The sequence below is a fragment of the Capricornis sumatraensis genome, chromosome 2, assembly GCF_032405125.1.
Source record: "Capricornis sumatraensis isolate serow.1 chromosome 2, serow.2, whole genome shotgun sequence".
Classification (NCBI taxonomy): Eukaryota; Metazoa; Chordata; class Mammalia; order Artiodactyla; family Bovidae; genus Capricornis; species Capricornis sumatraensis.
In genome coordinates this window covers 147782488-147800213 of record NC_091070.1, presented here as the reverse complement: position 1 = coordinate 147800213, position 17726 = coordinate 147782488, and the positions used below count along the sequence as shown (strand labels likewise).

Sequence of the window (17726 nt, the reverse complement as noted above, 5' to 3'; positions counted from 1 at the left end):
ATCTAATTCTGTATGTCATGTCCTTATAGAACATTGCCGTGCTGTATCTTCCATACCTTGACTAAAAAATTAAAGATGATGTAAATGTGGCATTAATGTGACTTGATACTGTGTTTTAATTTTTCTTCTTGTATTTCTCTGAGCTTGATGTTAATAAAAAGTTCACTTTTAAAACAATGAGGACAATGACATATGAATATTTATCACTTTTATATTTGTTGTGATACAGGTTATTAAAGAATGAGTTTAACACAGATTAGCATGAAGCTTATGGTTAATTAGAATTGTTTTGGACTTTCTGAAATACTCTGATAAATTATCTCCTTTGTGTATTTTTTTTCCATTTTGGTGGTTGCATTCAGCTTTGTACTGTTTGTCTAAATCAGCTAGTATTAATTTAGTTATTTTAAATATTGCTTACCAATGTATGTAAGTATACACATACTTCAAATAGGCAAAACAGTTGATTAGCTATTTTAAAATTAGTGTGCTCATATGTACTTTTGTAAGTATGCACATTTTAAAAGCAGCTGAAACGACATTGCTTGGTTTGAACAAACTGTGTAGTTCTAAGAACATATGAACATAATGATTCATATGATTTTTCTTTAAAGGATTTGAAGACATGATTGTCTCTTCTTATATTGGCAGAAATTTCTCATTGCATAGATTTTGCCTTTACTTACAGTGTTCTAGCCATTGAAACATATACCTGTTTAATTTCAATGATTATGAAGATGAGTTGTCCAGATCATTAGTGTGAAGTTCTCATTTTCTAAAGACCTGAGTTATCTGGATGAGTAAAGGATATGAGGTTGAAGGATTCGGAGTGTCTGTGAGAAAGTTCAACTGCTTTGGTATTTGCTTATTAAAAAAATGATGTAGTTTTCCAAAGCTTTTGATTATGAAACCTAGTCATTTTTCCTATTTATTGCCTTTTGGACTCGGGTGAATGGAAGGAAGGACCTACTGTTGGCTTTGTGAGAAAGGAACTTACGAATAGGAGAGTGGAGTTAACTTATTATTTCAGGAATTAAATTTTTTTTATTCCCAGTAGTGTAACACCTGACATTTTTCAGTGACACTATTTGAAAAGTTACAGAGAAGTGACTTTCAGATTAACATTTTTAAATTTAAAGGGGTTTTATGCCAATTTGTTCTTGTTTTTATAGAGAGGATCTGACGAACTACTCTCAGGCAGTGTTCTCAGTAGTCCAAACTCTAACATGACCAGCATGGTGGTTACAGGTAAGTGTTACTCTCCTAACGGTCTCATTATTTGCCATTTTGCAGGGCAGAATGTTACAAGTTTGGTGTGCTTTACCAGAATAGCCTTTATTTTTAAATGCTTTGTGTTGAAACATTTTAGAGGAAATTTTGCTACAGTATATATGTATCAAGTGGAAAAAAAACCTGAAGTGGGTGTCTTGTGGTCAAGTAATTAATTCTGATAGATTTTTTTTTAATGACAAATGTAACATTTTTTTTCTTTTATTTACAAGTTTCCTCACTCTCACTTCTTTTGTACTTTCGTGTGTTTAACTTTCATGTTTGTATGTCATAAAATATTTTTACGGTAAGTATTCTCAGTCCCAGAAATCCTACAGCCCCAAATACAAGATTCAGTTGCATAGTTGTCTTTTTTATGTGGTTTCAATATGTTTCTTTGCTGTAACAGTATTTTAATTTTTTGAATTGATTTCCTTTATTTACTTGAAAACGTAAGATTTGTTTAATCTTCACAGGGTATTTAAACTTTATATATTTGAAATAACTGGCTGTTTGTATTGTCTGTCTGTAAATATGTGGACCAATATTTAGACCTTCGATTTTTGGCCAGTGGACCAAATTTGAATCTGATGATGAATGAGTTAGTTTGCTTTATAACTGTAAATTTTATGTTACTTACCTTAACCAAGGTTTCTTTTTACTAAACTCTTCCCTGAATTACTTGTTTGAGGAATCAATTACATTGGGCAATATAAAGATTGTGAAAGAAGGAAAGCATTTTGGTTTTCTTTAGATAACCACGCCCATGTATATGTACACCTCAGTGCACACATACAGACCCTGCAAGTTAAATAAAAATTATAATGAAGTATTCTCCAAATATATTTATAATAATGATAAGATAAATTTTTCTTCATATTGTCATTACTGAGTTTTCCATGTCACAATTACAAAGCAAAATTACTAGGCCATGATTTTGAAAGTCAGGGTACCATGTGCAAATAATTGAACAAACAAGCTCAGATGTCTATGTCTCTCTGCCAGTTTCATTTTTTTAAAACTACATTTAATGATTGATAATTGAAATGAAATGGCAACCCACTCCAGTACTGTTGCCTGAAGAATCCGATGGACCAGAGGAGCTTGGTGGGCTACAGTCCACGGGGTCGCAAAGAGTCGGACATGACTGAGTGACTTCACCTCACCTCAATGGAAATGTTTTAAAAACTGATTTGTAGGGCTGTGGCAGACTATTGGTAGCAGCCTTTCCTTCTTTCCATCTTCCCTCAAAATGAAAAACTATAAAATAGAGTAAAATATGTAGGACACCTGTTGTCTGGAATTGATGAGTAAATAGTATAAGATGGTGATTCTTGAGATAAAGGAAACATGTGAAATTAATCTCATAGTTTGGCTTTTCTACTTTGAGGTACCCTACTGTTGTAGCACATGGAGGTAGAACCCAAGCAGAGCATGAAGGTTTCACTGTGCTGAAGAGAGTAAGATTGGTATTCAGAGCTTCTGAGACATTTGGAATTTACGGAGGAGGATCCTGAAAAAGGAACTCGTCCAAGGGATTGGGCATAGGTCAGAGGGCAGAATTTGGTGTAGGGATTCTTAAATCAGAATTTTGAATAATGACTGGACTGCATATGTGCAGGTTAACACACTCATGGTCTGTCAGGAATGACCTACTGTGGGGCTGAGAGTTAGAATGGTGATTCCATAGATTGTACAGTGCTCTGAGACATTGGAGTTGTGGGAAGTTAGAGTGCGTACGTCTTGTGGATTACCTCAAACATTCTGTTTAGGCTGCAGAATGCTCAGGCTTTCAGAGAAAGGATCATACACTAATACTAATAGTAAGTGACTGTGATAGTCCAGTCTGACAAGACGTGAAGAATTCACCAGTAATTTAATTGCCTGCCTAAATAGTATCCCCTATGGGGGACAACATGATTCAGTCTTCCGACAATTATCTACAATATCCTACCTACATCAGATGTTACAATCATGTAAAGAAGCATTCAATAAGAATAGACCTCAAAATGACCTAAATATTGGAATTTGAAGACAGAGACTATAAGTATTTTTAAAGCTGTAAAAGAAAATACTGAAAGAATGAACATGGAAGATGTGTTGAGAAAGCTATACAGAAAGCATATAGAAATGCTGTAACTGAAAAATACAATATTCACACTGTATTTGGAATGGAAAAATTCACTGATTGAGACCAACAGAAGTTTGGAGACAACTGAAGAAAGGTTAGTGAACTTGAGTACAGATTGATAGAAATTATTCAGTTTCCAGAGAGAATGAAAGTATGTCTTTGGATGATCAGGCAGCCTAACATATGTGTCCTTGGAGTTTTCAGAGAGGGAGTAAAGAGAATGTTGCGAAATATGTATGTAATTGAAGCAGTAATAACTGAAAATCTCTAAAATCTGTAGAAAAACGCCAGGTAGGATAAGAAAAAAGAAACATTTTGTTGTTCAGTCACTAAGTCATGTCAGCCTCTTTGCGACCCCATGGACTGCATTACTCCAGGCATCCCTGTCCTTCACCATCTCCCAGAGTTTGCTCAAACTCATCTCCATTGAGTTGGTGATGCCATCCAACTGTCTCATCCTCTGTCGCCCCCTTCTTCTGCCCCCAATCTTTCCCAGCATCAGAATCTTTTCCAATCAGTAGATTCTAGACATCAGGTGACCAGCATATTGGAGCTTCAACAAAGATGGATAGTTAAAAGCTAGTAGAAATTCGGAGGACTGACTCCTGTTTTCAAGTTATTGTAAACCCTAAAGTAATCAAAACAATATCATATTAAGGTAAAGGTACATAGATGAGTAGAACAGAATAGAGAGTCCAAGAAAAAAGCCACACAATTATGGACAGCTGGTTTTTGACAAAGGTACAAAGGCAATTCAGTAGAGGGGAAAAAATAGATTTTTCAGCAGAGAGTTGTGTAACAATAGGATATCCATATGCTGCCAACAACAGCAGGAGCAGCAAACTTGTTGGATCTACGTTTTGTTGTTTAGTTGTTAATTTGACTCCAAAAGCATGGTCTATGAGAGAACAAATGGGATTTGATCAGTTTTAAAAACTTAACGTTATTCAAAATACAGTTAAGAGAATGAAAAGACAAGCCATAGAGTGGCAGACATCTTTACAAAGCATGCAGTTGATAAAGGATTTTTATCCAGAATAAAAATTAAAGCTAAAGTGAGACAACATTGCCTATCTCTACAACAGCTAATATTTAAAAGAGTGACCATAGTAAGTGTTGAAAAGGATGTGAGGGTACTGTAACACTCATATACTGTTGTTGGGAATGTAAAATTTAGGACTGTTTTGGAAAACAATTTGGCAGTTTCTTAAAAACGTTAAACATTTACTGTATGATCCAACTTTGTTTCTAAGGTACTTAACCCAAGAAAAATGATAGCATATACTCATCACTTATGTAAATGTTTATAGTAGCTTTATTTGTAATATCTAAAGCCTAGAACAATCCAAGGGTCCATCAATGATGAATGGATAAATAAATGACTCTTTTGGCATTGAGTTTCATACATAAAGTGAAATGCTGCTCAGCCATGTAGAGTGACCTATTGTTCTATGAGCTTCCCTGGTGGCTCAGTGGTAAAGAACCCGCCTGCCAATACAGGAGGTGTGGGTTCCGTTCCTGGCTTGAGAAGATCCCCTGGAGAATGAAGTGGTGACCTACTTCAGTATTCTTGCTTGGGAAATCCCATGGACAGAGGAGTCTGATGGGCTACAGTCTTTGGTGTTGCAAGAGAGTCAGACCCAACTTAGCAAGTAAACAACAACAAAGCAAAGGGCATGGTGGGGGGGTAGGGTTTGTAAAGGACATAAGGAATTTAGAGATGATGGATATGTATATTCTTTTATGCTGAAGGTTTCATAGATGTAAACATATGTCAAAACTAGTCAGACGATTGAAGCTTATTTTATGTGAATCATACCTCAGAAACACTGTTTAAAATGAAAAACTCATAGAGGAATTAAAATGGAATACTGTCAAATATTGCAAGAGAAGAACAACAGAACACTGGACAGTTAGAAAATTAATGGCTAGATATTAAACCCAGTCATAAATCTCTAAATGTAAATAGGCTAAACTAACAGTCTCGTAGTAACCATTGGTTATATAAGGCTGTAGAGCATGCAGAATGTGACTGCTCTTAATTGATAAGTGAATGGGTGTGTGCTTCAGACTTAGTACTGAAAAAATAAGGATGTAAAACATCTCAAAAAATTGTAAAAGTACTGAGTATATGTTGATGTGGTGGCTCAGATTGTAAAGAATCTGCCTGCAGTGCAAGAGACCCAGGTTTGATCCCTGGGTCGGCAAGATCCCCTGGAGAAGGAAATGGCAAACCAATCCAGTGTTCTTGCCTGGAGAATTCCATGGACAGAGGAGAGAAGCCTGGTGGGCTATATAGTCCATGGGGTTGCAAAGAGTCAAACATGACTAAGTGATTAACACTTCACTTCCATGGTAATATTTCAGATATATTGGGTAAAAATATATATTAAAGTTAATTTCACTTTCTTTAACTTCTGAGTATGGTTACTAGAAACTTCAAAGTATGTGACTTGTGTGTTGCTTTTGGATATTAGTGGTCTGAGAAGTTCAGTTAAAAGACAAAGTCATACTGGATTAAAAAGTACTACCTAACTACACTGTCTACTGCTGAAGTCAGGTTAAAGTACAGAGACACAGGTTGGAAAATATTTCATGCAAATAGTAAACAGAGGAACGTTTGTGTAATTGTATTGACATCAGATGAATTAGAATTCAAGACAAGGAGTATCAGTTGTATTGATGTAAAAAGACATATTTCTTAGTGTCAAAAGGGTCAATATATTGGAAAACTTTAAGGTCCTTAATCTGTATATTAGTAATAACAGTTTCAAAGTACATTTTAAAAATGACAAAAAGAGAAATCTACAATTTTAAATTTAAAACTGGGCATTTTAATATTGTTCATAGTAATCAATAAGACAAATCAATCTTAAAAAAATACATAGAAGATTTGAACAATGCTGTCGGCTCAGCTTAACTTAATAAAACATGCAGTAACTGCAGAATAACTTTTTAAGCCAATATAGGATATTCAACATAATTTTAAAATAACTTACAGTAACTTACAGTAACTTTACAGTAACTTTAACTTACAGTAAATTTCAAATGATAGAAAGTTGTATCTGATTATCCTGGGATTTAACTAGAAATAAAAAACAGTAAGAAATCTATAAATATTTAGAAATTTCCATAATTCTGTACAGCACATGAATCATAGGATATTTCTGATTGAGTACAAATGAAAACACAACAACATTGTATTTTCTTGGAATATAGAAGAAAATATAGAAATATTCCCCACACCACCTCCAAGAAGTGCCTGGGGGAAAATAGTTTTGTACCTATATTAGATACTTATCTCTTATCTACCTTTGTTGGCTCTATATTAAAAAAATAACGGTTTAAAATTCCTTTCGAGAAAGAAAAAACATAAATTACTGGTAGCGGTAGTGGAAGTGGAGGTATTACTATAGACCCTATACAGTGATCTGTAGATCCTTGTTACAGGAAAATAAGAGTATTACAGGCATCAGTAATGCCAATAAATTCAACAAATGAAATAGAGAATTTCCTTTATAAATCTAGTTTAAAGAACTGATATTTTAGATTACCTCTCTATATATTAATAGATAGTATTATAGGCATCAGTAATGCCAATAAATTCAACAAATGAACTAGACAGATTCCCTTATAAATCTAGTTTAAAAAACTGATATAATAGATTACCTCATATATTATTATAGATATAGGTTATCTTTATATCTATTATCAAAATTGAATTTTTAATTAAAGTGTTAGTCACTCAGTCGTCTCTGAGTCTTTGCTTTGTGACCCTGTGGAATATAGCCTGCCAGCCTCCTCTGTCCTTGGATTCTCCAGGCAAGAGTACTGGAGTGGGTAGCTGTTCCCTTCTCCATGGGATCTTCCCAGCCCAGGGATCAAACCTGGGTTTCCTGCGTTGAAGGCAGATTCTTTACTGTCTGAGCCACCAGGGAAGCCCTGAGCTATTCTTCACAAAGATTACTCAGGCATAGGTGATTTCACTGGTCAGTGGTTTTCTCTTGAAGGTGATTTTACTCGGGTATAGGTGGTTTCACTGTTGAATTGTATGAAATCTCAAAGAAAAATAATAGCCATCTTTTAACCTTTTAGACAAAGAGAAGAATGCTCCTTAATTCAGAAGCTACTGAAATCAAAATCTAACAAAGATAATATAAGAAATACAGATTTCACACTAACACTTTTCATTTACATAAATGTGGACATTCTTCACAAGATATTAGCAAATCACATTCAGCAGTATGTAAAAGATAATTCATGATGACTAATTGAGATTTACCCCTTGATTGTATGGTTTACCAGTGGCAAATTAACTACATAATCACAGTATTAGAATAACAGAGGGAAAAAAATCATCAGGTTAATAGAAGCAGAAAAAGCATTTGACAAAAAATACAGCATTTGCTCATGATAAAAAGTTCTCAGAAAGCTAACAAGAAAAGGGAACTTCTACAAGATACACAGAGGGATCTACTAAGAACCTACAACAAATTTCATTCATGATAATGGAAGACTGAATATTTTCTTCTTAAAATCAGGAATGAAGTAAGGATGTGTCTTCCCAGACTATTTCTAGCTTTTACTTTCTTTCAGGCAAGTAAAATAAATAAAAAGCATAAAGTTTAGAAGGGAAGAAGTAAAACAGATACAGGATACAATTCAACATACAGAGATAGTTTTTTTGTGATAGTCTTAGCAAATTTTTGGAAAATGAACGTTTTAAAAATCCATTTACAGAAACTTTAGAAAGAAAAAATATCAAAGAAGAAATTTAACAAAAAGTTGCATGTGTTATACTAAGGAGACTGAACTTTTTTAGAAAAGATTTGCACTTTAGAAAGGATGTTTGTTCTGTTTGGGTGTTTTTTTTTGTTTTTTTTTTTTAGGAGGCAGAGGCAAATTGGAGATATCAAGGTCCTTAATTTTAGAGTCTGAGAAGTAGAATATGGAGAAAATGATGTATCAAGAAATTAGAAGAATTTCTGAGTTGGGAAGTAGACTTTGATAGAAGTATTAAGGTTTTGGCCTGGAATCACTGGGTAATGGATAGTACAGTAGTTCCATTAACAAAAGGAACAAAGTAGAGAAAGTGATTTGATTTTGTTGAAAAGAAAGAACAATCTGTCAATTGTCTTTCTTTTTTTAAAGTATATTTAGAATAACAATACTTCATGACTAAAGAATGAATCAAGTCTTTCTGTTATGATGGAATAAAGTTTCTTAAAGCCTGTTTTAACATAAGAAATTTATATGCATTCAGTTTATTTTACCTTTTCTGAACAGAGGAAACATTGAGTTTTAAATTTTTGTGTTTTTCCTAACATAGATGAGGGTAGGGTCTATGTATATGCAGACAGATGCCAATTTGAATCATTAAGACCTTTGAAAACCAGTAGCTGTATTTAGCTAGAAAAATACACAGTTGTCATCCAAATGTCTCAAAAACAGACTTTACAGACAAATATTACTAGGACATTTTTATGATTGTCAGATGCAAAATAGTATTTCATTTTTATGTTTCAGCTTTTTCCATGTCTGTTCTGATTGACTTTACTATATAGAATTCGTTTCCAGTAGCATGTCTCAGCAACCTTTGCCTGTCTAGACTGTGTTCCTCTACAGCTATATTTCTGTCAAAGAAAAAAGAATTTTAGAAGTGGGGGAAGTTAATGTTATTAGAAACTTAGTCTTTGGGAAATAATCTTACTCAAAACTATTTTGTGTTAAACTAGTTCCTTCAGAAGTTAAACATTTCAAAGACACAGCTCTAATGGATTGGAATTGGATTTTATTGGAAGGAATGTGTAATTATTTGAAAGTGGGGAGGAAGCTTGACAGTGGTAAGATAGGGTCTGTCTTGAGTCCATTTTATATAGGTATGGAAATGAGATACCTTTTTAAGTTAGGTATGTTTCTGCCAGTGCTGCTGTTAATCTATAGTATCAGGATTTATTATTTCTGAAAGTATGACTTTTTGTTTCATTACATTATGTGAATCATTTTACAGATTCTGTTACATGTTACTCAAAACTGTTTGAGATGTGTCTGTTTTAACTTCTATATACAGACGTTTTTGATATGATGTCATTTTATATTGTAATGTTTTAAAAATATTCCAGCACATTGTTTCGGTTTGAATTTCTATGAGGGTCCTAACAACATGTCCTCCTGCATAGAGGTGATGAGAGCCTTCCTCTAATATAGTCTGCATGCTTAGTCGATCAGTCGTCAGTCATGTCTGACTATTCGTGACCCTATGGAATGTAGCCTGCCAGGCTTCTCTGTCCTTGGGATTCTACAGTCAAGAATACCGGAGTGGGTTGCCATTTGCTCCTCCAGGGTATCCTCCTGACCCAGGGTTGAACCCACATTTCTCCTGTATTGGCAGGTGGATTCTTTACAGCTGAGCCACCTGGGAATCCCCTTTGTTGTCCACTCACTCAGTCATGTCCAACTGTTTGCAGCATGCCAGGCTTCCCTGTCCTTCACCGACTTGCAGAGTTTGCTCAAACTCATGCCCATTGAGTTGGTGATATCATCCAAGCTTCTCATCCTCTGTCATCCCCTTCTTCTTTGCCAGCATTAGGGTCTTTTCTAATAAGTTGGCTCCTCACATCAGGAATATTCATTGGAAGGACTGATTCTGAAGCCACAGTACTGGAGCTTCAGAATCAGTCCTTCCAATGAATATTCAGGATTGATTTCCTTTAGCATTGACTGGTTTTATCTCCTTGTAGTCCAGGGGACTCCCAGGAGCCTTCTCCAACATCACAATTCAAAAGCATGAATTCTTTGGTGCCCAGCCTTCTTTATGGTCCAACTCACATCCGTACGTGACTCCTGGAAAAAATCACATCCATAGCCTTGACAGTAATGACCTTTGTCAGCAAAGTAATGTCTCTGCTTTTTAATACACTAAGCTTGTCATTGCTTTTCTTCCAAGGAACAAGCATCTTTTAATTTCATTGCTCCAGGCACCACCTGCATTGATGTTGGAGCCCAAAAGATAAAGTCTGTCACTGTTTTCATTGTTTCCCCATTTATTTGCCATGAAGTGATAGGACCGGATGCCATGATCTTTGATTTTGAATGTTGAGTTTTAAGCCAGCTTTTTTACTCTTCATCAAGAGGCTCTTTTGTTCCTCCTCATTTTCTGCCATATGGGTGGTGTCATCTGCCTATCTGAGGTTATTGATATTTCTGCCTGCAATCTTGATTCTAGCTTGTGCTCCATCCAGCCCAGCATTTCTCATGATGTATTCTGCATATAAGTTAAATAAACAGGGTGACAGTATACAGCATTGACATACTCCTTTGCCCAATTTTGAACCAGTCCGTTGTTCCATGTCTGGTTCTAACTGTTGCTTCTTGACCTGCATACAGGGTTTGCAGAGGCAGATAAAGTAGTCTGGTATTTCAGTCTCTTTAAGAATTTTCCACAGTTTGTTGTCATCCACACAGCCAAAGCCTTTAGTGTAGTCAATGAAGCAGATGTTTTTCTAGAATTCTCTTGCTTTGTCTGTGATCCAAAGAATGTTGGCAGTTTGATCTCTGGTTCCTCTTGCTTTTCTAAATTCAACTTGAACATCTGGAAGTTCTGGGTTCACGTACTGTTGAAGCCTAGCTTGGAGAATTTTGAGCATTACTTAGCTTGCATGTGAAATGAGTGCAATTGTGTGGTAGTTTCAACATTGTTTGGCACTGCCTTTCTTTGGGATTGGAATGAAAACTGATCTTTTCTGGTCCTGTGGCTGTTGCTGAGTTTTCCAAATTTGTTGGCACATTGAGTGCAGCACTTGCACAGCATCATCTTTTAGGATGTGAAATAGCTCAGCTGGTATTCCATCACCTCCACTAGCTTTGTTTGTAGTAATGCTTCCTAAGGCCCACTTGACTTCGCACTCCAGGTTGTCTGGCTCTAGGTGAGTGGTCCCACCATCGTGGTTATCTGGGTCATGAAAATCTTTTTTTGTATAGTTCTGTGTATTCTTGCCATCTCCTCTTAATATCTTCTGCTTCTGTAAGGTCCTTTATTGTACCCATCTTTCCATGAAATATTCTCTTGGTATATCTAATTTTCTTGCAGAGATCAGAATTATTTAATAGTCTTTCCCCTTCTGTTGTTTTCCTCTATTTCTTTGCATTGTTCACTTAGAAAGGCTTTCTTATCTCTCCTTGCTATTCTTTGGTACTTTGCATTTACATAGATATATCTTCCCTTTTTTCCTTTGCCTTTCACTTCTCTTCTTTTTTCAGCTATTTGTAAGGCCTCTTCAGATAAACATTTTGCCTTTTTGCATTTCTTTTCCTTGGGGAAGCCCCTAGCCACCTCTTATTTTCCAAGTCATGCATAAGTTACATTTGGCAGCTAGGCTGTGCAGCTACACAGAAATAGAGTTACAGGCAGGTTTTACAATAAACCTAGTAAGATTTTTTTTGACATCTTTTGGAATTAACTAACAGCTAAAAAGTATTCTCTATCAGTATATACCTACATTTCTGGTTAACTGTTCTTTGAAATTTATTTTCCCATGTAGGGTTGGAAAGATAAGAAAGATAAGTATGATCATTTATTTTCTTTAGCTCAGAGTCTTTGTTTTTTTAAAGCTAGCAGCTTGTGTAACACTATGCTTTGCCTTGAAGTCTAACTAAAACTTTTAGTCATACAACTCAATACCAGAGAAATAAACAACCCAATGAAAAGTGGGAAAAAGACCTAAACAGACATTTCTCCAGAAAAGACATACAGATGGCTAACAAAGACTTGAAAAGTTGCTCAACATTGCTCATTATTAGAGAAATGCAAATCGAAACTACAATGAGATATCACCTCACACCAGTCAGAATGGCTGTCATCAAAAAATCTACAAAAAATAAATGCTGGAGAGGGTGTGGAGAAAAGGGAACGCTCCTGCACTATTGGTGGTAATGTAAATTGATTCAGCCACTATGGAATACGGTATGGAAAACACTAGGAATAAAAGCACCATATGACCCACAATCGCACTCCTAGGCATATACCATGAGGAAACAAAAATTGAAAGTGACACATGTACCCCATTGTTGATTGCAGCACTATTTCCAATAGCTAGAACATGGAAGTAACCTAGATGTTCATCAAGAGATGAATGAATATAAAGAAGTTGTGGTACATATACACAATGGAATACTACTCGGCCATGACAAGGAACACATTTGAGTCAGTTCTAATGAGGTGGGATGAACCTAGAAACTATTATACAGCACAAAGTAAGTCGAAGAGAGATAAATATCTTATTGTAATGCATATATACAGAATCTAGAAAAGTGATACTGAAGAATTTATGTACAGGGCAACAGTGGAGAAGTAAACATAGAGAATAAACTTACAGACATGGGGAGAGGGGAGTGGAGGGTGAGATGTTTGGAAAGAGTTAACATGGAAACTTACACTACCAATTGTAAGATAGATAGCCAATGGGAATTTGCTGTATGGCTTAGGAAACTCAGATGGGCTCTGCACCAACCTAGAGGGGTGGGGTGCAGAGGGATATGGAAGGAAGTTACAGAGGGAGAGGATAGATGTGTATACACCTATGGCTGATTCATGTTGAGATTTGACAGGAAATAGCAAAATTCTGTAAAGCAATTATCCTTCAATAAAAATTAATTTAAAAAATAAAACTATTTGGGAAAATAAATTTCAAACTATTTTTAGGATTAAAACTGCATTGCCTTTCACTTATCATATTTGATAAATGAAGTTAGTAGTGCTTTTTTTATAAGTTCTTGTATCTGAAAGACTTGGAAAATGAAACTAAGGAGAGTATACTTAAGTTTTGTTAAGTAATTTTCACTGAACAGATGAAGTATATTTTGAGATTTTGCACTTCAAGGTGGTATATACATTTGGAAGTATACAATTAGAATATTGGTCAATGAGTGAAATTAAAATAATGGGCATATAGAAAACCTTTTTCTGGAGTGTTTATATGAGCAAGTAAGGATAGAAAGAACATGGAGACCAGAACAACTTGGGGCACTCTAACCATTTTGAGACATAAATGAGTTAGCAGACGGGTCAGTGTGTGTGTGTGTGTGTGTGTATGCTTGCTTGTTGTGTGCACTCAGTTCTGTCCAACTTTTGAGACCCCATGGACTGTAGCCCGCCAGGCTCCTCTATCCACAGAATTTTCCAGGCAAGAATACTGGAATGGATTGCCATTTCCTACTCCAGGGGATCATCTGGACCCTGGTATCAAACCCAGTCTTTCACATCTCCTATATTGGCAGGCAGATTCTGTACCACTGCAGCATCTGGGAAGTAGCAGAGAGGTCCACACAGGTATCAAATGAATCAGGAATTAAGGAAACTGGACATGAGTATTGGGGTGCTGTGAGAAAAGAGATTGGGTAAGATGAGAGGGTCCATGGCTCTTTGACCACATATGGATTTAACAAATAACCCAGAATCTTGGTGAGACCTTTTGTGTTAAAACTACAAGTATAAAAGCCACTAGAAAATAAACCGTGGAAAATTCTGAGAGAGTTGGAAATACCAGACCACTTGACCTGCCTCTTGAGAAATCTGTATGCAGGTGAAGAAGCAACAGTTAGAACTGGACATGGAACAACAGACTGGTTCCAAATAGGAAAAGGAGTACATCAAGGCTGTATATTGTCACTCTGCTTATTTAACTTATATGCAGAGTACTTCATGAGAAATGCTGGGCTGGATGAAGCAAAGTTGGAATCAAGATTGCTGGGAGAAATATCAATAACCTCAGATATGCAGACTCCACCCTTATGGCAGAAAGCAAAGAAGAACTAAAGAGCCTCTTGATGAAAGTGAAAGAGGAGAGTGAAAAAGTTGGCTTAAATCTCAACATTCAGAAAACTAAGATCGTGGCATCCAGTCCCATCACTTCATGGGAATGAGATGGAGAAACAGTGGCTGACTTTATTTTTCTGGGCTCCAAAATCAATGCAGATGGTGACTGCAGCCGTGAAATTAAAAGATGCTTACTCCTTGGAAGACAAGTTACAACCAACCTAGACAGCATATTAAGAAGCAGAGACATTACTTTGCCAGCAAAGGTCTGTCTAGTCAAAGATACGTTTTTTTCCATTAGTCACGTATGGATGTGAGAGTTGGACCATAAAGAAAGCTGAGCACAGAAGAATTTAATCTTTTGAACTGTGGTGTTGGAGAAGACTCTTGAGAGTCCCTTGGACTGCAAGGAGATCCAACTAGTCCATCCTGAAGGAAATCAGTCCTGAATATTCATTGGAAGGACTGATGTTAAGACTGAAACTCCAATACTTTGGCCACGTGATGGGAAGAACTGACTCATTGGAAAAGACCCTGGTGCTGGGAAAAATCAAAGGCGGGACGAGAAGGGGATGACAGAGGATGAGATGATTGGATGGCATCACCAAGTAATGGACATAGTTTGAGTAAACTCCGGGAGTTGGTGATGGACAGGAAGGTTAGCATACTGCAGTCCATGGTGTCGCAAAGAGTCGGACACAACTGAGTGACTGAACTGAACTGAGGAAACAAAAATCAGTCAAAGAGAAAAAAAGATGGGCTGGGACTGATCAAAAGTGAAGACGTTCACTAGAACAGAAAACGTTGTAGTTTATTTTGGAATGTTCAGTTAGAAACACTGTCTATGTCTTGTTTTTAATTTGTGAGTAGAAGAACATCCTCACTAAGCTTTTGCTTTTTAAAATGGCATATATGGGAACTAGTATAATTCAAGACTTCTACAGTTTATATGCAGCTTATCTATATCTGTTTTGCATAAATTCTTAAAATTTGTTTTAATTATTATTGTTTTTACATACCCAAACCAAAAGTTTTGGGATTTATATGGGATTATCAAGGAAAAGGATTGTGGAAAGAAGTCCAAATTAAACTGGGGACCACTCAGTTGTGCCTTTTTCTTTTTCCAGGGTTGGAGTACTTTTATATATGAAAGTTAGCTTAGTTATTTTTAAAGAAATTTTCATTTCTCAGTTTTGCATTCTCATAGTAATTAAGATTTTCATGATACTTTGCACTAAAATATGAATGTGTGAAAGTCACCCTTTATGAAGTTATTAGCTAAGAGGAGTTTCAGGTAATGCAGAGAGTCTAAGTGTTGTTAGTTACATGGCATTTGGAAGAAAAGAACAAATATTCTCTAGCCATTATATGTCACATAAAGTTTGTCTTTAGAGTCTTCCAGTGGTATAGTGGGTTGAAAGCACAGACTTCAGAGTTACACTCTTGAGTTTTAATTCTTTTTCTGCCATTTCCTGTCTTTACCACTTTGTAACTTCCTGGCCTTGAGCAACTTCAGAAGCTCTTGTTTATAAATGGAATTGATAGGTCATAAAAGCAATCTTAGAATTATGAAGTACCTGGCCTGTACATTGCTTTCAGTGAATGTTAAATATAAGTGCAAATTTTTTATAAATCTTAAAAAAAAAGAAAAAAAAAAAAACAAAACGAAGTTGTCCTCTTCTTTGACTGTGAAAGCTGTCCCATCTACTAAACTTTATTTTTCAGTTGTTTTACTTACTCTCTACTGTCCAGAAATCATGCAACACAAAATCAAACAGTAAACTCTTCTATTCTTTTAATAATAGGTTTAGGCAGGCTTTTGCCTTTTAGAAATTATATTCAAAGAATTGTTTGATAAAGGAAGAGTTTTTCTCTCTCTGTGTGTGTAGTGATGGGTAGTATTTTTATTCTGATTTTTTTCCTTTGCTTTTTCCTGAAGGAAAAAAAGGCTAAATTAAGAGAAATAGAAAGTTGCTGTTTGAGTTTCCTGATACTATAACGTATAACTCATGTGACTGTAGGTTGGCCTATGAAGTATTCATTCTTGTTATTCAAATGAATGTACAAGAACAGAATCTCTAGAAGAATACGCATTTGTTATGTCAGTTGTATGTTTTATGGTGTATGTGTATTTTTTGATTCCCTGATTTAACTTATATTATCAGTTAAACAGACCCTATGATATTGTGAGATGCTACAAAATAAATTCAGCCTGTTCCTGATAAGTTCAGGTGCTTGTGCAGGAACAAGTCTTCCTTATTTACGAAAGGAGGTGTGGAGAGCTTTTTGTAGTTTTTCCTATTTCTGGAGTGATGAAGAGCTAGCCAGCAAGATATTTCTGGTTATATATAGTAGTAAGTATCTGGAAAAATATCTATTTCTGCTTTATTGACTATGCCAAAGCCTTTGACTGTGTGGATCACAATAAACTGTGGAAAATTCTGAAAGAGATGGAAATACCAGACCACCTGACCTGCCTCTTGAGAAACCTATATGCAGGTCAGGAAGCAACACTTAAAACTGGACACGGAACAACAGACTGGTTCCCAATAGGAGAAGGAGTCCATCAAGGCTGTATATTGTCACCCTGCTTATTTAACTTACATGCAGAGTACATCATGAGAAATGCTGGGCTGGAAGAAGCACAAGCTGGAATCAAGATTGCTGGGAGAAATATCAATAACCTTAGATATGCAGATGACACCACCCCTATGGCAGAAAGTGAAGAGGAACGAAAAAGCCTCTTGATGAAAGTGAAAGTGGAGAGTGAAAAAGTTGGCTTAAAGCTCAACACTCAGAAAACGAAGATCATGGCATCTGGCCCCATCACTTCATGGGAAGTAGATGGGGAAACAGTAGAAACTGTGTCAGACTTTATTTTGGGGGCTCTAAAATCACTGCAGATGGTGATTGCAGCCATGAAATTAAAAGACGCTTACTCCTTGGAAGGAGGGTTATGACCAACCTAGATAGCATATTGAAAAGCAGAGACATTACTTTGCCAACAAAGGTCCATCTAGTCAAGGCTATGGTTTCTCCAGTGGTCATGTATGGATGTGAGAGTTGGACTGTGAAGAAAGCTGAGCACCGAAGAATGATGCTTTTGAACTGTGCTGTTGGAGAAGACTCTTTGAGAGTCCCTTGGACTGCAAGGAGATCCAACCAGTCCATTCTAAAGGAGATCAGTCCTGGGATTTCTTTGGAAGGACTGATGCTAAAGCTGAAGCTCCAGTACTTTGGCCACCTCATGCAAAGAGTTGACTCATTGGAAAAGACTCTGATGCTGGGAGGGATTGGGGGCAGGAGGAGAAGGGGACGACAGAGAATGAGATGGCTGGATGGCATCACTGACTCAATGGACGTGAGTTTGAATGAACTCTGGGAGTTGGTGATGGACAGGGAGGCCTGGCGTGCTGTGATTAATGGGGTCGCAAAGAGTCGGACACGACTGAGCAACTGAACTGAACTGACTGAAGCAGAACTTCCTAGTTTTCAGTTCAGAGTCATCCTACG

General features: G+C 36.3%; 1 protein-coding gene across 3 annotated transcripts in view; it reads left to right on the top strand.

Moving 5' to 3' along the window:
* The first annotated feature begins 1178 nt into the window (after positions 1-1178).
* Positions 1179-17726, top strand: part of PTBP2 (polypyrimidine tract binding protein 2) — a 59119-nt gene continuing 42571 nt past the window's right edge. For 2 of the 3 annotated variants that reach the window (XM_068966670.1, XM_068966669.1), the window contains exon 1: positions 1179-1248. In XM_068966670.1, the coding sequence (XP_068822771.1) occupies positions 1227-1248 (22 nt within the window). In that variant the 5' untranslated portion in view covers positions 1179-1226. The remainder of the gene's footprint in view (positions 1249-17726) is intronic. The other variant, XM_068966668.1, reaches the window with a different exon arrangement.